The sequence below is a fragment of the Camarhynchus parvulus genome, chromosome 13 (assembly GCF_901933205.1).
Source record: "Camarhynchus parvulus chromosome 13, STF_HiC, whole genome shotgun sequence".
NCBI lineage: Eukaryota > Metazoa > Chordata > Aves > Passeriformes > Thraupidae > Camarhynchus > Camarhynchus parvulus.
In genome coordinates, this window is record NC_044583.1 from 12,167,611 (window position 1) to 12,189,554 (window position 21,944).

At 43.0% G+C, this 21,944-nt stretch overlaps 1 protein-coding gene across 2 annotated transcripts; it reads left to right on the plus strand.

Moving 5' to 3' along the window:
* Positions 1–588: 588 nt before the first annotated feature.
* Positions 589–19,134, plus strand: G3BP1 (G3BP stress granule assembly factor 1). Of its 2 annotated transcripts, none has more exons than XM_030957230.1 (12): positions 589–746; positions 11,645–11,758; positions 12,932–13,013; positions 13,389–13,562; positions 14,377–14,467; positions 14,965–15,058; positions 15,421–15,625; positions 16,066–16,167; positions 16,551–16,662; positions 16,987–17,112; positions 17,199–17,329; positions 18,061–19,134. In XM_030957230.1, the coding sequence occupies exons 2-12, from the start codon at positions 11,664–11,666 to the stop codon at positions 18,265–18,267; spliced, it is 1,419 nt and encodes a 472-aa protein (XP_030813090.1). In that variant the 5' UTR covers positions 589–746; positions 11,645–11,663; the 3' UTR covers positions 18,268–19,134. The 2 variants fall into 2 exon arrangements, with proteins under 2 accessions (XP_030813090.1, XP_030813091.1); XM_030957231.1 differs by having other exon boundaries at positions 17,220–17,329.
* The last annotated feature ends 2,810 nt before the right edge of the window (positions 19,135–21,944 follow it).

Here is a 21,944-nt window from a genome sequence, read left to right on the forward strand (position 1 = left end):
GGTGCGTGGGACAGGTGAGCCCCAAGCAGCTTGTGGAGACACAGCCAAAGTGGGCGGCCACTGCCTGGGAGTGCGCAGCGCTCGGCCGCGGGGGCTGGGCCCTGAGAGCCCCTTCAGCTCCCTCATGGCGCCCGCCGCCATGTTAGCGCCCCCTCCCTCCCTCCAGCAGGGAGCGCTGCGGAGCGCGGGATGCCGCCCCGCGTGGCGGCCGCCTGCCCCTTTAAGAGCCGCGGCTGGGAACTGTCCGTCAGCGCCCAGCGCGCCCTCCCATTGGCCGCCGCGCCCCGCGGGGCCCGCCCCATCTATAACGGGGTTTACCAGCACCTTCTCAAGGGCGCTGCAGTGCGGCTCAACCACACTGCGGCGTCCGGCGCGCGCCGCCTTGCGCGCCTGCTGGCGCGGGGAGCGTCGTCCCATTGGCCAAAGCGCAAATCTATCAGCAGTTGCCCACCTCCCATTGGTTCTCCCCGTCTGTCAATCACTCTCCCCGCCCCGGAGGGCTGCCGCATGGTTGGCTGGCTGAGCTGCCCATCAGCTCTCCGCCCGCCTCTTCACTGCTGTGAGCCAACCGGCATCCGAGTGAGGGCGAGCGCCGCTCTCTGACTGGCTGGGCCGCGCCCGCTGGGGTAGGCTGCGCGCCGGATATATGTAGCCGGCGGCAGAGCACGCCGTTGCGTGAGGCGCTTCTCGTCCGCCGGGCCCTGTGGTGAAGCGGCGCCTCCGCTCCCGTCCCGCTCTGCCCGCAGGTGAGGGGATGGGGGGGCGCGGGGAGACACCGGCGCGGCCGCGCCTTCCCGGGGGGACCGCGGGCCGCACGCACCGCCCCGGCTCCGAGGCGCCCCCGGCTCTCAGTAGGCCGCGGGCCGTGCGGGACGGCGCTGCTGGTGCCTCCTTTCCTCCCCCTCATCCCGCCCGCTCCCCGCGGCGCTTTGTGGCGGGCGCCGGCGCCCTCCCGCCCGACCCGCGGCCGCGCGGCCCCCGCGGGCTCCGCAGCCCTCGCCCGAGCTCCCGGTGCCGCGGCGGCCTCGGAGATGCCAGCGGGAGCGATGCGGGGCGGGGGGGGGCGGCGGGGGATCGGCTGCTCGCGGGCCCGCATTGTGCGAGGCGAGGTGTGCGGGTCGAGCTTTGTTCTCGGCTTTCCAGGCTCGGAGGGTTGATTTTTCGCTCTCCGCTTTTGGGTTTTGTTTTGGGCAGGTGGGGCCGGGGAGGAGCCCACCCAAAGGCCGAGGCGTTCCCGGTTCAGGGGGAGCTGTAGCTGTGGATGGAGGGGCAGCGCTGGCTGCTCGCGCGGTCCGGACCTGGGGATCAGCTCGGGGTGCCTCCCTTGCTATAACTTTATAGGTGAAGGAAGTTATAATTCGAGCAGGAGAGCATGGATTTTAACCTGGTTTACCGCATGACCTTGGCTGAATCCGAGATTAAGCTAAGATTTAAATGCGAGGTAGTGCTTGTAATGAGACTTTCCAGCATCCTGTAAGGCCCCAGATGTACGTGCTGGAGAAACCCCAGAGAAAAGGTTTCCATACATCTCCCAGTAGCTCCCAGTGTTGATCTGGGTATTCTACCGCTTTCCTCATTCTCAGCGGGCTTACCTGGTGATCTTCTGTGTTAAGGCTTGCATGAACAGAATAAGTAGTCTTTACCAAAAGAAGGATTTTTTTGTTCCACCACCGGGGAAAGCAGCATTTGCAGCAAGCCGCCATGTTTCCACTGTGTGCTATTTTTGGCAAGCCCCTGCTCTCACAGCCAGGAGTGACAGATTTAGGAAATCTGGACACTGCTATCAAGCTTTGGAAGCTGATGCTTCCAGATGCCATAAATCAAACGTGGGGAGGGGTGTGTTGGATTTTTTTTTTTAGCTAACAAAGCTTGTTAGATTGATGTCATAAAGGGAAGTGCAGAAGTTGACAGACAAAAACTGCATTTCAGATCTTTCCTGATATTTTTCCCTTCGACTAGATTTTCACTTTTCTTATTCTCTATCTGTAAAGAATAAGCCAAACCATTTTTCTAGGTAGCTCTGTGATACTTCCATGATGCTGATGGTAGCATCTTCTCATCCTGTGAACTGAACTCACCTTTCCTGGGATGTTTCAGTCACCATATATAATATTGTAAATTTGTGAGTCTAGCTTTTTTTTTTAGTGGATGGTATATGTAGCTAATTTGAAAGTTAGCTGGAAGTATTCATGTGCTTAAAGTCTTACATCCTTATCTTTATGATGGAAATCTCACGACCTTTTTGACAGCATCACGTGTTGCAGGGACTGGTTTGCCTGAAAGGCACTACTGAAACCTGCTAGAAAGTGTAATTGTACAAAGTCTGTTAGGGGAAAAAAATCAATGCTGGCACATTTGCAAATCTATATCACAATTTTATAAATATAAGTATTTTTAAAAACCTTAGGCTTGTATACATCAGGACGTGAAGAGTGGCCCCAGTTCCTGACTGGGGTGAATTTGCCCTTTTTTTGCTAGATTGTTTTAAGTGTGGACTCCTTAAGTTGAAGGCAAGGAAACGTAATTAAAATTGAAGAAGAAAACCTGGTGGACAAGACTTAATCAATGTGTGCCAAGCCCATCAGGATTTCGGTTGGAAATCTTTGCATTTGCAGTGTGAGAAACAACAAAAGGATTTGTTTGTGCTGTGATGGCAGGACCACTGCTCTGCTGCTCCCTTTGGTGCTGGCACAACAGCATCGGTAGAGTTCAACACATCTGATGGAGTTTGAACCCCTGAATTTTAAACAGAATCTTTAGGCACTTGATGAAACAGCAGATTCTTTGTTTCAGAGCTTTATTTTTCACGTTGCAAATTGTAAGGCAAACATACAGAGCAACGCTTTACTGAGAGGGAAATAAAGCAAAGGTGATGTTGTTTTAAGTACATCTTGGTATTTCTGTTCAAAACAGTGGGACCTGATGAGAGAGCACTCATAAGGATGGCGTAAATGTCCTGTTACAATTAGAAAACACTATTTAGTTTTTAATATTAGCACCTGGGCCTTTTTGCCTGACAGGACTGAAGAATCAAAGAGGGAATCCAAGCAGAGCAGGACTTCAGCAGGGTGGTGCTGGTTGCTGTGCTGGCTACAGGCTTCTCTGCATGGAATAAACCCAAAGTGGTAGTTTGCTCTAGAAGACTGGGTGATTTTTTTTTTACAGGTGCCTATATAAAATCTGCTGAGTTTAAGTAGTTATTTGATTTCCTGGGGTACCTACTAGTAGACTTGATAACCTTAAGCTACCTCATTGAGTAATTAAAAAGAAAACGAGAAGTCTGATCCTCAGGTACGTAAAAGACTCCTTAAACTTTGCAGGCAGTGAGTTGTGCTGGCTGGAGGTCCCAGCTTTGCTATATTAAGTCTGGAGCTCTTCCAGGAGGCCATGGCTGGTGCAGTGCAGCTTTCAGAGCAGGACCTGGCTGCTGTCAGTTATGTAGGAGTGATCTGTGCTGAACCTGATTCCTTGCTGAGGCAAACGTGCAGCTCTGCACTGCAAAGGGCTGGTGCCCATCTTCCATTTCCATCTGCTCTGCCCTGTGCTGTTTCCTGCCTGCTGCTAGGCTGGCTGTGTTGTGTTTTTAATGTAACAGTGCTGGGATGGGTCAGTCCTGAGTGCCAGGATACAGCTGATACATCAGGTTTAAGCCTCTTCTGTGACCTAAGCGGGCAGAGGTGAAAGAGTTGATTCTCTTTACAGTTCTCTGTTGCTTGGCATGCAGAAAATATTTTGAATCTTAATCTTGGTGATTCTAATCTGAGTGGCATTAAGCTTGAATTTTGCTATAGTGTTGCTGTAGCTCAGGGTTCTGATCTGCCTCTTCTGACTGCTGAAGAGTAACTTTTGCTTTTTTACTTTAAGAAGCTGCACTGGAGCCAAATGGAAAATTTGCAGACCTAAGAGAAGATGACTGGACCTGCTGCCAACTTCATCGAGATGTTGGAGCAGCTCTTGGATGTCAAAACAAAACCTGTTCTAATGGCAAAATCACAGGGTCTAAATAGCTGCTTTATCATGAAGCAGTCTGGAGAGCAGTAGAGGCAGAAAGCTGACTTATTTCTTATTAAAGAAAAAGTAAACAAACCATTCAGTGCTATCCTACTGCCTTTCAGGATGAAATTTGCATGTTTAAAATATAATTTTGCAGAAAAACATTGCTTCTAACTGAGGGGTCCATGAGGTTAAAATAAGTTCAGTTAGAAAGGCAAATCCTTCCCCCCATTTGAGAGCTCATTTAGGATAATCAATCTGATTTTAGGATTATTAAAATGTGGGAATATTTCTGGGAATTCTCAAAGCTTTGAGTTTTCAGAGAACTGAGATTTTGAAGAGGAGTTTCTTTTTGATTTCTGTCAAAACACGAGGGCCACCTGTTTTTCTGTAGTGCTAAATGCAAGAGAGCTCTCTTTTTGTGAGGATATGAAGTGTTGCTCATTAGGCTCAGGACAAATCACTTTAGTTTAATGTTACAGCAGGTGACTGCTGAATAGAAGTGATGATTAGTATCAAGTAGAAACTTGGAAGCCAGGTGAAACAGCTTTAAAAAGGAAGGAAAACCCCAAACCCACATCATACTAAGCTCAGCGGCCAGGGAAGGCAAAATGTTTGAGGGATGAATAGAAAACCTAAGCACCTTGTTGAGAGTTTTAATAGCAGGTTTTCAGGATTCTTTTGGGTTTGATTTTTTTTTTCTTCTCTTGTAAGCAGGACCTAATTTGCTATTTGTGTTTGGAGCTTTATGCTGTTAGCCACAGGAATAGTGTTTGGTATCATTTTCCTTACCCAGATGAATGTTCCTCCCTTAGCTGTAGGGTTTGCTGATGTCAGGTACCCTGACTTACACTTCAAGTGATGTTTTTGTTTTTAATCTGCTTTTGAGCTTAATGTCCTGGAAATAACATTTCTCCAAAATTATCTCTTTTCTTTTAGATTCTGACTGAAAGCATTAGAAACCTTCAGTTTGTCTCTTTCTTGCTTGGTAGAGCTGAAAAACACAAGTGCTGAATTTTGTCTAAGAAATGGCAGACTCCATCATATCCATGAACTTGTGGATCACACTTAGGTTTGTTAGCAAAAACACAGGCAGACTTCTACACTGACAGCTCTTCAGCAATTGCTGCCTTGTTTATTTGTATTCTCCCAGTGTTTGAAGGGCTGTGCATTGCTGCTGAGTAAGGCTTCCCATCTGCCACTGGCAGGCAGAGGGGTTTTGGTACTAGCATGAGCAGTGCTGAATGTAATTCTGAATTATTTTTTAATCTTGTGATGGAAACTTCTTTTATTGTGCTTAAATTTTGTTTGATTGGATGATTTGATTAGAAAATAGTCAAGCTTCTACTTAATTTTTCTTATCCATGTGTTGGTGTGATACTTGGCTTTTCTAGAGAGTCCCTTGTCAGTGTGTCTCAGAAGGGGCTTAGGTATTGCTCTGCTTTTCTGCTGCATCTGGATAATTAAGCATAAAGAAAGCTGATTGCCTGGAGATTGCTGTGTGATTATTTTTTTAGGTTCTAGTTCTCTGTCACACCTGAAGTATCTTATGAATGTAGGCCTGCCTGACTTTGTAGGTTGTGTGGGTCATAGAGTGGAGATGAGTCACAAGTGAAAGGAGAAATAGCTGTGCTAAGTTTGACAGTCTAGATCCACGTTTTATTAGGTGTTTGGAAGATTATTAAAGGCTCCTCTGTCTGCATGATATGTCTGACACTTCATTCACTGCCTGCTTCTGGAAGGTCCTGGTGAATACATTCACCTTACAGACTCTCAGTGTTTCCTGGAGATGCTAGTAAGAGTTGAATGCTGGTAACTTCGCAACTTGTCCTCAAATATTTGTTTATTGCATAACTTACCCCATCATTGAGCTTCTACTGACTTTGGCTACCAAGCATCTTGCCTCCTTTGGAATAGTGCTGACTTAAGATAACTTCTTCCAGGCTGAATACTTTGTCTCTGAATCTGTCAAAAGGCAGAAAAGATGAGCTGGTTACAGGTAGGCAGCTGTAATGAAATATAGGCTGTGCTGCTGGGACTCTGTCCCAGTGACATTGTCTGCCTCTGCATCCAGTGGGAGGCAAGTAATGAGACCTATTTTTTAAAGCAGATTAGTGTTTTGGGACTTGATTTGCCTGCTTATTTGAGGTGCATTTTCAGCTCTCTGTAATTGAAGCTCAGGTCAACAACTGGATTGTTTTTGGTGTCTTTGTTCCCCTTGGATATTTAAGGCTGTATTAAAATAAGGGTATCTCAGTGTATCTGTTGTCTTTGTGTTTAAATACACATTTCCTTAACATCACTCATCTACCTGAGCAAGCTGGTGTGATGATATAAATCCCCAGCTGAGATGGGCCCTGGAATTTGCCATGGGGTGCAAGTTTAGCTTGTGTTCCATTGTGCACTTTAATGTTTTGTATCATGGTTCACACAGGTACCAGCCTCATGTTTTTTTTTCTTTTATTGCTTGGTCAGCAGTAGAGCAGATGCTGGTCATGTAAAGTGTATGGAGAGTTGGAATTAACTGTATTTGTTGTTTTGTAGTTAAACTTTGTATTATCCCTTTTAGAGGCCTACTGGTGTTTTCTTCCATTACTTTAAATTTTTTTGTCAATAACAGCAGCAATAACTGCTTCTAGAGCTGATTATTCCATCTAAATAAATGATTTGTGGCTTTGAGCATGCTCACCTGTTGCTAAGCAACTTGGAGAAATCCCAAATGACACTTAATTATGCAATCCTATTAACTATTGACCAGACCTTTAATTTCCAGCAAAATTGCTGTTTGCCACATTTGTGTTGTATTGTGCTTAGATACAGACACCTCTTTTCTGTGTAAGCTTCTCCTGTTGTTTCTTCAATTTCCAAAAAGCCTTTTTAAGTTAAGGAATTCACTGATACCAAAATGAGGGATTGGGGTTGTGTGAGAAGTTTGATAGTCTCAAATGGTGTTTTGGCACCCTGTAAACTCCGCCAGTTTGTAGAGGTGGAAGGAGTGGAGTTCAGATTGTCACCTTATAGCACTTGAGTAGCCAAAGGAGAAGGGGTGAGCTGTGTGTAGTATTCCCCTCAGGACTAGAATGCATTGTAGGAACTTTGGGTTTCTTGAGAAGGTTCCTTGTATTAAAATGCAAGTAAAACAAAAAGTAATTAAAGATGGCAGAGAACAAAGAAATGAGGCTAATGTTAAAAACACATCAGAGCCTGTTGAGATTATGATTCAATTTTAATTTGTCTTCTTGTTAGTTCTAACTTTTTTTCTTAACAGAAGTTTAAAATTGCCACACTCTATGGGAAGTGAAATTTGGGTTTTGGTCCTTTGGCTTGTTATATCAGGCCAGGGGGCTTTTTGTCTGGGTCTTGGGACTGGTTGTCCTGAGAGCCCAAACATCCCGTGATGAGCATAGCACACAGTTCTGTTGTGTAGGAAGTCCAGTAGAAACAACATTCAGGCTAAACTTGCCTGATTCAAAAATGTAAAAAAAAACCCAAATCCACAAAAACCCCAAACAAATTGAGTTGGGACAGCAGTGATTAGTTTGCTTTTACCACATTGCACTTTGGTAAGAAAATAATAACCCATGCTAGATGTGAGTGCTGAGTCCATTTTTCTGAACACTAATATACTAATAGGTTTTGTGGGCCTAAATCTGAATTTGCTAATGTGGAATTTACATAAATGGCTCTAATTTACATAACACTTTTTCAGAAATTCAGTGCTTGACATTGTTTTTCTGCCAAGTGGGAACATTGTAACAGATGGTGGAATTTTCCATCAGCCAGGTGATAACCACTGTAAAGGAGGTATTTGTCTTCCTCTAAGCCCTTGGCTTAAAGAAGGGGCTCAGTTATGCTGCAGAATTGTTATGGTGTACTTGTTAAAATTTGACTTATCCGATTTGTTTTACTTATGGGATAATATGAATGCATGATTATGAATGAATCGAAAATAATCAGATTTTCGGGTCTTCCTATCAATTTTCACCCTTTCATCATTATGTCAATTGACAGGAAAATGTGTGGATAAGCTTTTATCAGGAGTAGCATAGTGACAGTTCAAACATTTGGTGCTATTATGTGCTTTGCAATGAAAATGTAGTTTAAAGTATTAGCAGTTTTTCTTGGATCAGGGAATAGTGGAGTAGTAAATTGCTCATGAGTGGTAGGGAGCAAATGTTCTCTGAGGAGATGCTTGGCTTCCACCATTCAGGTTGTGCTGGCTGGAGAACAGGAGCAGATGGCAACTGGCAACGTAGCAGCAGGTGCAGCAGCAGTAAAAACAGATTGTTGTCCTCTGATTAGGTCATGTAGGTCTTTCCAGTTTCTTTTCAGATCTACTTGAGAACAACTGGGCACTCAGCAATTCCTCTTTTCATGTTAGGAGTTAGTTCTGATAGATTTTTCACCCTTAGCAGGAGAGAAGTTCTTTTATGCATATTTTTAAGCGTGTAAGTATGACAGACCTAATCAAGCCCCTTCACTTCCAATATTTCTTGAGTCCAGCACAGAAGATGATGTGTCTATGGGTTAATGTAGGGGAGAGCTTTCACTGAAGAACAGAAATCTGAAAGAGCTGTTGGTGAATCAGCTGTTGAACTTTAAGTGCTACAGGAAGATTTTGCCATAATGTTAGAATGTCAGGCTTTGTACATGGGTGTTCTAGGAAGCTTGAAAATAATTCTCAGAAGAGCCCAATTCATCATTTATCAGAACTGAATGGAAAACTGCCTATTTATATTTGTAGGAATAAGCTTGAATTGCAGGGAAACTGTATCTTCACAAAGAAATTAAGAGTGCCTCCTGTAATTCTCCAAATGGTGATGTGGTGTATGGTAGGACTGTAAACTGTCGGCACAGAAGCAAATTTTTAACTGTTGTGGAGCCAAGAAATCCTGCCTTGTTAGTTAAGCTGACTGGAGCTAAAAGTGCAGGTCATGTCTTTCTGCCACTTCTGCTCCCACTGCTTTAGGCTTGGCCTGCTCGTTCTGGAGCTTCACAGATGCTCAAGAGGAAACAAAGTGGGATGAGGAAGTCAGCAGTGGTAGTCACCTCTTAGCTGTACTTTACCTTTGCTGTATTCTCTTACTGTCTGATAATGTTTTATGGCTATCTCATTTAACATGCAGTAGAAGGCAAGAGTTCATCTCTTGGAGGTTTTTGTCACCTCAGACTGTGCTGTGGGTGTTGGACATCTGTATCTGTAATACATTACTTTTTGAGTTCAAAGGCTTCTGCAAAACCCCAGATAGTAGAACCTTCCTGAAATGAAAGCGGTTTGCAGAATCTGAACATTTCCTGCAGGCCAGACCCAGCCATTGACGATTTCTTCTTTTCTGCATGGTTAACTCTTGAAAATCCTCTAACAGCTGAAAGCTTCTGAATGTTTTGAAAAGCTTCTTTAAGTTCTAGGTCATATTCAGTTTTACTTTTTCTGCACATTATCATGTAGGTAACATTTCTTTGTGTGGTGGTGATAGGCACATATCCTGGTGTAGAGAGGGAGTTCATGGACACATTTTCTGGAGCTCACTAGATCTTTCTTGCTGTGTTTAAACTTAGAGAAAAGTGTGTTTTAAAATAGAATGGGGAAATTTCTCATTTTTTCTAGACTTTAAAAGGTGGTAACGTGTGATTATATTAAAAGCAGAGCAAAGCACCTCAATGTATACAAAATCATGGCTCTGCTGTTGTGTCTTCAGCTTGAGTCTTAGCTGCATTCCTCCAGCAAAGTTGATTGCAGTGCATTCTGGCCGCTGCTGGGAGCTTGGTGTGATCACATCCTTGGATCTGTTACCTGGAGGTTCTGACAGTGTGGCTAAACATTGCCTTGTCCCTTGATTACCATGTGTTGGGTATTTGACCATTGATTGAGATAGATGAAATTTGCCAGGTTCATTTGGACTTAGCTTCACTCAGAGTACCAGCTTCCATGGCATCTTCCTAAGTACATTCATCTCTTTGAGGCTTAAAGCTTCTGTTATGCATTTTTGGTCCATCCAGCAGTGTGGTTGTGATTTCCTTTGTGGCCCTGTGTACGTTGTGTTTAAAATTAACACCAGCTTGGTCACCTCTGTCTCTAGAAGCTCTGCTCTCTTGTCAGTTTTTGATGTCTAAAGGACAAGTTCTCTGAAATTCACTAAATACAGTGAGTATCAAATGTTTAAGATCCTTGAATGAACTGGGACAGGGCTGAGTACAGGCAGGTGGGAAAGCCACTCTTTTTCTTTCCCTTTTGCTATGTTTGATGGATAAGTTGTGGGCAACTCAGTTTTCCCAGGATGTGGGATGCTCTTGGGTATAGTGACAAGAGAAAGCTTGTCCCCAGGCATGCCTGGCTTGGCATGAGCTTTTGCAGGCTCCTTCTGAATTATTCTATGCTAAAAGACTACTTAATTTGGCTTCCTTTTTTTCCTCCCATTCTGTGTTCTGGCTGTGATCCCGTCTGGGTTTCCCCCCCGTCATTGATGCCATAATTTCTTGTCACTATTTATAGTTATCAGTATTAAATAAAAGCAGATAAGCAATTGATGATTCCCGAATTGCTTTTTAGAGGGCTCAGCTGAATAGTGTCTGTTTTGATTTGTTTGTCACACCTGAAGAGTGTGCATATGGAATTTGAATACCATGTGGTTGGGAAAAGGGCTCTGTTGTGAAGGACATTGGGGGTCAGTAGTGGGGAGAAAGCAAACAGTTTTGCTGCTGAAAGAACTAAGCCCCCATTCTCTACTGATTGGTACAACTGAGTGTGAAGCAGAAAATCTGCTGTTGGTTCTGTATTTGGTACTAAGAACATGCCCTGCTATTGATGTTTATCTCTGTGGGTTTAAAACTATTTTGAATGGATTTGAACAGTGTTTGAGTATTCAATAACAAGGAAGTGTTGGGATGTGCTTTGGTTTGGGCTGAAGATACATGTATTCTGTAACCTACCTGCAAATACTTTATTTTTGTAACTTATTAGCTCCATGGAAGGTAGGTAGAAGGTACCCAGATGGATTTCTCCCTGGGCATGGGTGGTGCTGCTCACTTGGCTGGTGGTCTGAATTTAAGTGAGAAATGACTTGCTGTGATTGGTGGAAGTCGGGGAAGAGCAGCATGTGTTAGTTTGTAGCATAATAATTTTAATATAATCTAATATTCCTCCAGAGTGCTTGACACTCATAGCAAGTAGTGCTGTGCTGCTGATAAAAATAGATTGGACTTATTGTGACCTTCTAAAAATGCCCTTAATACAGTAGCACAGGCTTTGCCTGAGAACATCTGACTTTTAATTCTGATTGTGAAGTCAAGTGAGGTAAGTAGAATTTGGATTGACTGTAAATGTCTTAGCCACTTAGCAAATCCTCTTGAAGAACCTTACTTGCTTGCCACCTGCTTTTTCCTGAGGATATGTGGGATGCTTAACTACTGGCAGGTTATGAGGTGACCTACCTCGACCTTGCAGCCTCTCCCACCTCTGGTTTGGTACCCAGGAATCCTCTCCCTGGCACCAAAACTCTGATGACTCTGAAAACACATTGCTTAAACTGCTTACAGGGGTAAAACAGTCCTGGTGCGTGCTTTCTGCTGTGATTAGGTGGCTTATGCAATCAGGATGAGAACAGCCATTTGAAATGCTCATGGTTTATGGAGCTTTTGTTTTTTTCCATAGTTTTCAGTTGACCAAAGAAATGGTGATGGAGAAGCCAAGTCCCCTGCTGGTCGGGCGGGAGTTCGTGAGGCAGTACTATACCCTGCTGAACCAAGCACCTGACTATTTGCACAGGTAAAGCTCTACTTCACTTTGAGCTGGTTTTCTTTGTGAATTTCTTAACTTGTGTGCTAAAATTGGCAAATGATCTTATTACTGTATCTTAGCTTGCTGAGTTTGGTCATTTAAAAAACTGATTTATTCAAGATGCTAAGCATCATTTACTTTTGGTTTTGTTCAGTTGGGTTAAAAGGTGGATAATAAAGATTACAGGAGTTCTTTAATTATCTGAGTTCTGGTTCTAAGTGAAATGCTGTTTGCCACTTCTGCATGTAATCAATAGAAATTGAAGTTGGAGAAATATCACTTAGTTGAGCATTTCTGTAGTTTTTGGCTTGATAAAATGCCCTCTCACTAAGAGGAAACATTGAATAAGTTGTGTGCTTGTCTACTGGTCTCTCCTGGGAGTCACACCAACTCTTTCTTAAAGGAAAGTCAGGAAATTGTGGATATGCAACAGACTATAATCCATTATCCAAACAAATCAGTCCTGTTTGGTGTGACAGGTATCCTTCTGAAACTAGTCTTGTTTATGAAGATACACTTCATTTTGTTGTGTTTTGAGTAGCCAGGTAAAGTTTCTGACACTCTCTCCCCATCCAGTCTAGTTACTCAGAGTGTTTCTCCACTTAGGTGGACAGCTGACCTCATCCCTTTGGGTCAGGGGACAGTTGACTCTGTGCCATGGAATCCATTCCAGTCTTTTATCTGCTGGCAGAGTGCAGTGCCATGGTGCTTAGGGCATTTCAGGTGGTAACCTCTCAGTTCCAGAAGGGAAGATTTACCTGCAATACTTTTTTTACTGTAGGAGAGCAAAACAGTCCCGTTGCTCCTTGCTCAAGCTTGAAGTTAGAACTTGAGCCTTCAGCATCCCAGATGTTCAGGGTGTTGTTTTGGAGACCTCATGCAGAAGGAGGATAATGGGATTGGATCATGAGCTCCCATGAGACTTTGGTTTTGGTTGTAGGTGCCTGGGTCTCTGACACACCTGAATGCCACAGCTTACATGAGAACTCTGTTTTCCTCCCACCCCCAGATTGGCAACAGGATTATGAGATTTTGTGGCTTTATTCTAGTGATTCAGACAGGAAACTTACTTGAAAGTATATTATTTGTACTGCACTCTAATATAGAGGCTCAGTGTTCTTACACAGCAAAGCTTGCCATTAAAATATTTCTTTCCAACAGGTTTTATGGAAAGAACTCTTCCTATGTCCACGGTGGCTTGGATTCCAATGGAAAACCAGCTGATGCAGTCTATGGGCAATCTGTAAGAACTTTTTCAAAAGAAAGCTGTTCTTTCCTTCTATTTTGTCACCTTTATGGTTGAGAAAAGAAATGTATCCAGCTGTGATTCACCCCCACACTGTTCAAGTGCTTTCTGTAAAAGAAGAAAAAAAAATGGGGAGGAAAAAACCCTCTTGACTGTAGACAGCAATAGTTAGGCAAAATGTGCTTCCTTCATAAAAAGCTTATAATGTAAAATTGCTTGCAAAGCAAACTTAACAAGCATCCTGCCAAGCTCTCCCTCCAGAGTTGGGGAATGTATCTTAAACCAGTTTTTATGATTTTGCTTTTTCTGAAAGCTGCTTACTTGGCAGAAATGGCTTCTGCAGCATAACCCACGTGTACCATTCTTTCCTAGGATATCCACAAGAAGGTGCTGTCACTAAACTTCAAGGATTGCCACACAAAGATCCGTCACGTGGACGCCCACGCCACCCTCAACGACGGCGTGGTGGTGCAGGTGATGGGGGAGCTCTCCAATAACATGCAGCCCGTGCGCAGGTTCATGCAGACCTTCGTGCTTGCTCCTGAGGTGGGTGTGCTGGGCTGCCAGGGGCTGCTGGCACCACTGCTGAGCTCTGTCTGCCTCAGGGCTGTAATCTCAAGGGTTAGACTGGGAAGGTAATTTGCCACAAAATTCAGCAGTTACGTTCTGAAAAGTCCTTTGGGAATTACACTATTTCTGTGTGGTTGTACGCTGACCTTGGATATTGAAATCAGTTATAAATATCCTGACTTTGGACTCCTAGGTTACTGCAACACTTTTTTTTTCTTAATCATATTAAAATTATATTGTCTTTGATTTACTATCCTAGCAACTGGTCTTTTTACTGAAAAAGAGGTAGTAGAAAGAGGGAAATGCTTCCTGTCACTTTGAAAATATGGGTTCCAGATTTTCTTGTTCATAAAGTGCTGACTTAGCATTTGAAATGGCATTTTTAAATACCCTTTTTGAACAAAGCAGGTCACAGAATTGAAAGTGATAGTGAAAAAGGAGTGTTGCAAGATCACTCTGTTTGACAATATGACTTGGAGATAAAAATTGATACTTTGGACACCAGGAAGTTGTCCATTACACTTCTGTAGTGTTGTAAGCTATTGGAATTAAAAGCACTTCAACAATTTTTTTCCTTTGTTCCATCCATACTTAATGTTTTAGGAGTGATGTGTTTTTTCTTTCTCGTTTTCCTGCCCCAAATAACATTATTTTCTTAAAAGAGGCAAATTTGGATTAATCTTGTGGGAAGGATGATTTGCTCAAACCTTTCTTGTTTTCACATTATTTCAATTTTTACATTACTGGATTGTTGTAATTGATTCAGTTCTTCCCTTTGATTTGCTCTTAGGGCTCTGTTGCAAACAAGTTCTATGTCCACAACGATATCTTCCGCTACCAGGACGAGGTTTTTGGGGACTCTGATACTGAGCCTCCAGAGGGTAAGCAGCAGAAATTTTTGGATGGTTCTGTTGGTGTTTGATTCTGGATCTATATCAACATTCGTTCCTAAACCAAAGGAAATCTTGCTGGAGAAGACAGATCAGTGTTAGATTTCATGTGCTTGTAGGTTTTTTCCTTGCCTGTAGTTCTTTATGGTCCACCAAGGAGTTGTGACATGCAGATGATTATTGTTCTGGCATAATCTGTTTCTATTACAAGAACTGTAAGACTTATTTTGGCAGTTGCAGTCAGATTTGTAGGTTATAAATCTTGTTCTCTGAAGTATTTGGAACATGTTTTTTAACCTTGGTCAAAACTGAATAACCAAAGTAAGAGTGGAAATATAAAAAAATGTCTATTTTATGTCACATCTCAAAAATGCTTCTTGTGTGTTCTTTGGCAGAAACTTCACCTGTATTTTGTGATAGGTGCCTTGTGTTTGAGCCTCTTACTAAAGATGTGTGTTATGGTTTTTTTCTTTTCTAACCTTATTTAGAATCAGAGGAGGAAGGGGAGGAACCTGAGGAAAGACAGCAGACACCTGAGGCTGTTCCTGATGATAGTGGTGCTTATTATGAGCAGGCTGTCAGGTAATAATATATTTATAGATGAAGTCAGCTGTTGTGTGAGGCTGCTTTTAGAACAAGTCGCATGAATTTATTGTTATTAATAGTTTTCTTCTGACAGTCAAAAAAATTCTGTTTATTGATCAGCTGAAGTTAAAATGCTGTTAGACTGAACATGGCGACTCTGGATTTTTTGTTTTGCTGCTTCATAGTGTACCAATGCAAAATTTGCATCCTTGTGCAATGTGGCCTTATTTGGCCTTGTTCTTCCTCTCATATGTCAGGAGCCTGACTTCTGTATTGCATAAGTAGCACTGCTTATCACCAGTAATAGAATAAATACAATACCACCTCTTTTTCCTGCTTTTTGTGCTGCTGTATAATAGCAATGACATTGAGGAACATCTGGAAGAGACAGCTGCAGAGGCAGAGCCTGAGCCAGAGGCAGAGCCTGAACAGGAACCTGAACCAGAGGTGCAGGAAGAAAAGTCTGAGCCAGTATTAGAGGAATCTGCTCCAGAAGAGACTGTGGAAAAGAGTCCTTCTCCAGCTCCTGCTGATCCAGCTCCTGCAGTGCAAGAGGACTCCAGGGTAATGATGGTGGATCTCTTTTCTCTGATGTGGTTTCATCAGTATGTCTCTCCTGTCTATTTACACGACTTCATTTTTACCTGGGTATTTTTGTCACTTCTCAGTGTTAAGGAAAGTAAAAGTGGACAGATTGGGACTCAGGAATCCAATACCTGGTTAACCTTGATGTGATTCTTGGTATTGGGCCACTGCTGTGTCCTGCTTCAACTCTGGAATTCAGGACTAGAGTAGAAGTGTGACTCCGTTGTCATTACACGGAGTCTTTTTTGAATTTAGATAATTTGTAGGATATTGTGGGGAAACTGCTATTGGCTGGCTCCTGATTTTCAAGTACAAGTTAAAATTTCTTCCTGGTATCCTGTGTCTGTTAGCTGTCCTGTCAGTAATAAATTTTAGATGGAGATGTAGTTAGTTATTATCATTTTTTTTTTTTTTTTAAGACATTTTCCTGGGCATCAGTAACCAGCAAGAACCTTCCTCCCAGTGGGGCTGTCCCAGTATCAGGAATACCACCTCATGTTGTGAAAGTACCAGTCTCACAGGTAGGAATCCAGCACCTGGAGAAGTTTAAGCGCTAAACTGGCTGACAGGGGAAAGAGATGAAATCTGCTTGCTTCTGATTTGACTTCCCAGGCCCCAAAGACTTTAGCATTCTGTGATTCCTGGTAGACCTTATGAAGATGTTATTCCTTGGTTTTTGGGTTGAGAATTAATTGTTTCTTATGAAGGAAAACGGGGAATGTTCATGGGAATGCTGCTTGCTTTTAGCATATAAGCCAATATGTATTTTAATCACAGGTGGAAAAAACTATTACCTTTTCCTGTGTTTTTTTTTTTAATTACCAACTTGACAGTGAGCTCTTAAAAGCTGAACCTTCTGGTATTTCTGACTCTCAACTGTTCACTCCTTTTTGAATTTGTGCAGCCCCGCCCTGAGGCAAAGCCTGAATCCCAGACCCCGCCTCAGAGACCTCAGAGGGATCAGCGAGTGAGGGAGCAGCGAACGAGCATCCCACCTCAGCGGGGTCCTAGGCCAAGTAAGAGAAACTGCAAGAAGCTGTTTTCTGTGCTTAAACGTTTTGGGGAAGCAATGTGATAATTAAAGCTTTTGAAATATCATTATTTTTGTCAGTAAGCAAACAATTTTTACTCAAGTAAAAATTCAAGCTTGGCCTCAGCCAGGTGATTAAAAAGCAAATCATTACACACTTGCTAGTGTAGACTGCTTTCCTTTTTTTTATATGAATGGATAGACAGTGTGAATTGATTCTTTCTAATGGTGATAATTCTGACCATGGTTTGTTTTTCTGTTTGTTGTGGGGATTGACTTTTCTAAAATCAGTTTTGCTTTTCTGTTCAAGTTCGTGAGGGTGAACAAGGCGATGTGGAAACCAGGCGGATTGTGAGATACCCAGACAGTCATCAGCTGTTTGTTGGGAACCTTCCCCATGATGTGGATAAATCTGAACTTAAAGACTTTTTCCAAAGTAAGTTGGTTTCTTTGCTGTCCTCTGAGGGGTTGGGGTTGCAGCCATGGGCGTGGCCAACAGAGCATTCTAATGTATGACCCAAGAACTTGGCTTTTCTCTTGCAGGCTATGGCAATGTTGTTGAACTCCGCATCAACAGTGGTGGAAAGCTCCCTAATTTTGGGTTTGTGGTGTTTGATGATCCTGAACCTGTTCAGAAGATCCTTAGCAACAGGGTAAATAAATTTCCAGGCAGTGGTTTTTGGTCTGTTGACAACAGTGTTTTTCAGCTTAACAGGAAGAGAATGTACTTGATACCTTTAGATTTTTTTGAGCATATTAAAGTAGATGTGATGTTTTCCCCTCCTATTACCAAGATCTGTGCAGTCTTTGTCATTGAAGTAGCTTGTAGGAACTCATTACAGAGCCTTTTTCTAGTGGGAGGTTGCCGAACACAGGAAGTGTATAAACAGCTTTCAGGAGGACAAGGTAGAGAGAGTCTTACTCTATGGACAAGTAGAATCTTGTTTGTCAGAGGCTGAAAGGAAGAAGCTGTATTGGTGTGCACGCTGAAAAGAATTTTGCTAACAAAGGCAGGAGGTACCTGCTCAGCCTGTCAGCAGTGATTGCTAATGCAGAATGGGTGTCCATGCCTGCCTGCTGTGGTAGGCAGGGACTCTGGATGTGCCCTCAGCCATGCAGGGAGCTTTTCTGAAACCCATCAGAATGTTCAGTGTTAAGCCTGAGATGGCTTTTCAAGGGTCACTCCTTCACATCTTCATTTTTTCCAGTAAAGCCCTAAGACTGGATGCATGGTTTTGCTATTGCCATTGTTTAGTAAGTAATCCTAAGACCCTTCAGTCTTTCACGGAGAGGAGGATATGAGACAAAGTTGCAGGAATCTGCTTGACCTTGAAGAGCTCCTGGTGACCCATTAATGACAGCACCTTCTGTGCTTCTGTTGCAGCCCATCATGTTCAGGGGAGAGGTGCGCCTGAACGTGGAGGAGAAGAAAACACGAGCTGCCAGGGAGGGTGACCGCAGAGATAACAGACCCCGTGGACCTGGAGGCACTCGTGGGGGGCTGGGAGGTGGGATTCGAGGGCCTCCTCGTGGAGGAATGTCCCAGAAGCCAGGATTTGGAGCTGGAAGGGGGATCGGGCAACGCCAGTGAATTCATCGCGGATGTTGGCATGATGGCGCAAACCCTTTCTCCTGCAGATTTGTGAATTTCAGCCTTGGGTATCTTGGAATGTGGCCCTAGCCTGTTATAGACTGCTACGTTTGATACTATTTTGGCCCCTTTTTGTTTGTGTTATGGTTCTGTGATTATTTTTTTTCTAGTCCTTGTCCCAGATTCCAGCTTTGTGGAACAACGTTTTAGGAAAAGTGGATTTTAAAAAGAAAAGAACTGAATTTTCTTCTTCACCTCAAACTTACGGACTGATTTTTGGTTTTTTTGGTACCAGTGGTTTTTCCTAAAGGAATGTCTTTCTTTTTTCTTTTATTTTTTTCCTCCCCTCTTTCTAATGAATTTGGGTGCAGTCAGCGGAATAATATTTCACGTGCATGCGTTCAAGAGCCTGTAGGAAAACATAGTTCTTGGCAAGTATTCCAAGGGCAGAAAAGCAAAACTCTTGGTGTTTCTTTGAGGGTCAAATGAACATCCTCTGGTCTGGAGACATTGCCACTTGAAAAAATTGACTTTCACCTTTCTGTGGCGCTGTAAAAGTGGAATAATGGGTATCCGTAGAATCTCTTTTCCTTTTGATACATGATCACAGCAAGGAATTCGAACTACTGTTTTACCACTTTGAAATTTTGGATTGTGGGATAGGTTTTAAATGTCTAGAACTTGACTCTTGAAACACTTTTCCTGAACTTGTGAAATTTTTTATTGAAATAGGGAGTTTTTTTCATGTTTAGTTTGTATTTGTATAAAAAAAAGCAAAATTGTTGTGCCTTCTATTTATCTCTCATTCCAGTTTTGGCAAATTGTTTAAAAAAATAAAATAAAAAAGGTCTAGATTTGCTTTATCAAGTCAAGAGTATTTTGGAGTTTGTCCAAGGGGAAGAGGCTCTTCAGTCACTAGGTTTACAAGGTAGAGGTGGTGGTAGCTAAAGCTTTTAATACCTTCTGTGCATCACTTTGCATTTAAATTATTGAAAACAAGTACTTCTTGGATGCAGAAGTTAATAACTTGAACTTGAAGCTGGGCAGGTCCTGTTGTAACTGTTGCAAAATTACAAGCAAAGCAGAAATACCTCTGTCACATCCTTTACATTTCCAACTGCTGTAAGTAATAATTATTTTTGCAGTACTTAATTCCTTGCTTCAGACCTGAAGTGGATAAGAAGGAATTTTTGTCAGAAGTATGGAAGGTGCTTGTCTGTCCTGGTGTTAAGATGTTGAATGCTCTCCACTGCCTCTGGAAGAAGATGAAACTGAAAATAAAATACAAAACTGGGTAATTTCAATCCAAGAGATCCTGTAAAATGGTGCTGTGCAAAGCAATATTTCTGTAATGGCTGGTGTTAAACATCTGGATAAAAATGGTGGATTTGTGTCTCCACTGGACTTCCAGGTCTCTTGGTAGCACAGTAGAGCTGTGTAGGAAGTTGGCTAATCAGTGTCAGGTGTCACTGTTTCCATGTTTCTTGGTTTATGACTATAATGACTGTGCATATGCGGTGTATCATCTCTTGACCTGTGCTTGCTGTAAACTCTGGAGCAGAGCTGCCCTTGGTATTACCTGTCCCAAACAAGTCTGTTTTATTTTCTCTTTGCATTTGTTACACTGTTTGTCCCTTCCCTACTTACACCTGTGTCCCAGATTGGCCTGCTTACCATCTGTACCTGGAGATGTGATACCTCAGTGGACTGGGGGAGAGTGTGAGCTGTGCTGTGCTCTCACAGCCAGCATTTGGGGAAATTCTGCTGCTTCCTCTTGTGGTGGTAACTGGTATTTTTTTAAAAAACAGGCTGTCTGCATTTTTCCTATCAGGAATGCCTGTGAGGTGAAAATATGCAATGGAGATCTTTTACTGAACCCTGTCCTTGTTGTTTGTGATATGTTTTTTTCCCCTTTGTTGGGTTTCTACTGTTCTTGATGTTGAATCCGAAGACTGCAGTAGCAGGTTGCACTTCAGACTTATCAAAGTGCTTGTAACAGAAGCTTTTATAGCTCTTAACCAAATCTGCAAAAGCATCCATAAGCTTGAACCCCCATTTCTGTAGTGGGAGCTGGACAGTTCTGGCTCATTGCTGTCTGATTTGAAAGAAGAGTATCAGTAAAGAATTTTAAAGGGTGAAATGTGTGCTTGTTCTCATATGAATCATACTCAATATGTTGACCCAGAAAGTCATGTTCTTGTCCCAAGATGACAGGCAAATAAAATATTTACATAAAATTCTGTGGGAATGTCTTGTAAAGAAATACTTCTTAAAAGAAATTTATGTTGTAGAGTGACTCCTGTTATTTGCATTTTGGTGGCTCTGTGACTCGCTAATAACAAAGTCCTCTGAAGAGACCTGCTGTAGGATGTTGCACATTGGTTTTGATGTTTAGGCTTTCTGTAGCCTCCAGCCCTTCTGGTTTCTGCCTTGCTGTACTGTTAAAACAGTATCTCTTGTGTAAGGCCTCCAGTGCTTTGCATGCATTCTTGAAGACGACTATGAAGAAGTCATGATTTGATTTGCCTCATCTGGCTGCAGTAGGCTGCATGAGCTCCAAGGAGGCTAATAAAATAACCAAGGTAGTCCAGCTCTTTCTAGGAACCAAATGCTACAGTCTGAAATGCATCAGACTCTTTATGTGTCTCCTTTCTAGTGCCTCCAGTCAAGACAAGGAGGTGGTGGTACTGAAGTGCTCTTGGTGTCCCAGTGCTCTGCAGGGAGTTGGCAACTGAAGAAGAGCTGTCTAGAGCTGTAAGACTTCTGCACCCATCACAGCCTCATGGACAGATCTGGAATAACCTTCATGGTCATGATACCTTGATTTGCCCTTCTGAGAGTACAGAGAGTGTTTCATGTATGACTGGTGTGATCTGGCCTATTCTGCCTGATCTTAATAGATTAAGACAAGTAGAAATGAGGGCATTTCACTTGCAGGGGTGTTTTGTAGCACCCAAACCAGAACTGGAAACCATGATCTGCCCTTGCTGCCTTTTCTTCCTTCAAGAGCATTGCACAAATAAGAATTTAGGTTACCCCTTGAGCACATCTGCAGTACTGGGATGCACCAGCAGACTTGTGTGGGGTTGTTCTGTAAAGCTGAACTGAGATCTTTGTGTGTTTGGGAATGCAGATGTTGGTTCTGCATTTCAGCATTCAGACTGGGATCACTTCCTTGCTCTGCAGGGCCCTTTTTTCTTATTTTTCTTTAAATTTGCTCAGACTAAGGCTCTGGTGTTGCTGGGTGTCCACTATCCACATACAGGTGAGTGTGGAAGTGGTGAACTTGCTGAGAGCTTGGCAGAGAGGATTTACTCCCGAGGTAGAAAACAGCCTGTGTGGTAACAGTGAGCCCTGACTTCAATCTGAGCAACTTCCCTCTGGTGCCACGTGGCAGAGATGCCCTTGAGACCTGGGAGTTCACTGTGCATGGTGAAAAGGATGGCTCTGGGTACAGGTATGGAGATCTGGAGTTGATCTCTGCAGCTGCTTATTCTGCACATCATGGAAGGGCATATTTTGGAACTGGTTTTGCTCCTTTAAAAGGTTCTTCTTGGGGATAGGAGCACACACTATGTGAAGTTTTAAGCTGTGTGTGTTTTGTGAAGAAGGAATTGCCTTGCTGATTTTGTTTCCCAACACTAAGATCTTTATCCTTATTTGAATGTTATATGGAA

Bases quoted from the DNA above. Each gene is read 5' to 3' on its own strand.
- G3BP1 (XM_030957230.1), top strand. From the start codon at position 11,664: ATGGTGATGGAGAAGCCAAGTCCCCTGCTGGTCGGGCGGGAGTTCGTG. The intron at 13,563-14,376 runs GTGGGTGTGCTG...ATTTGCTCTTAG, and splicing joins CCTTCGTGCTTGCTCCTGAG to GGCTCTGTTGCAAACAAGTT. The intron at 17,330-18,060 runs GTAAATAAATTT...CTTCTGTTGCAG, and splicing joins AGAAGATCCTTAGCAACAGG to CCCATCATGTTCAGGGGAGA.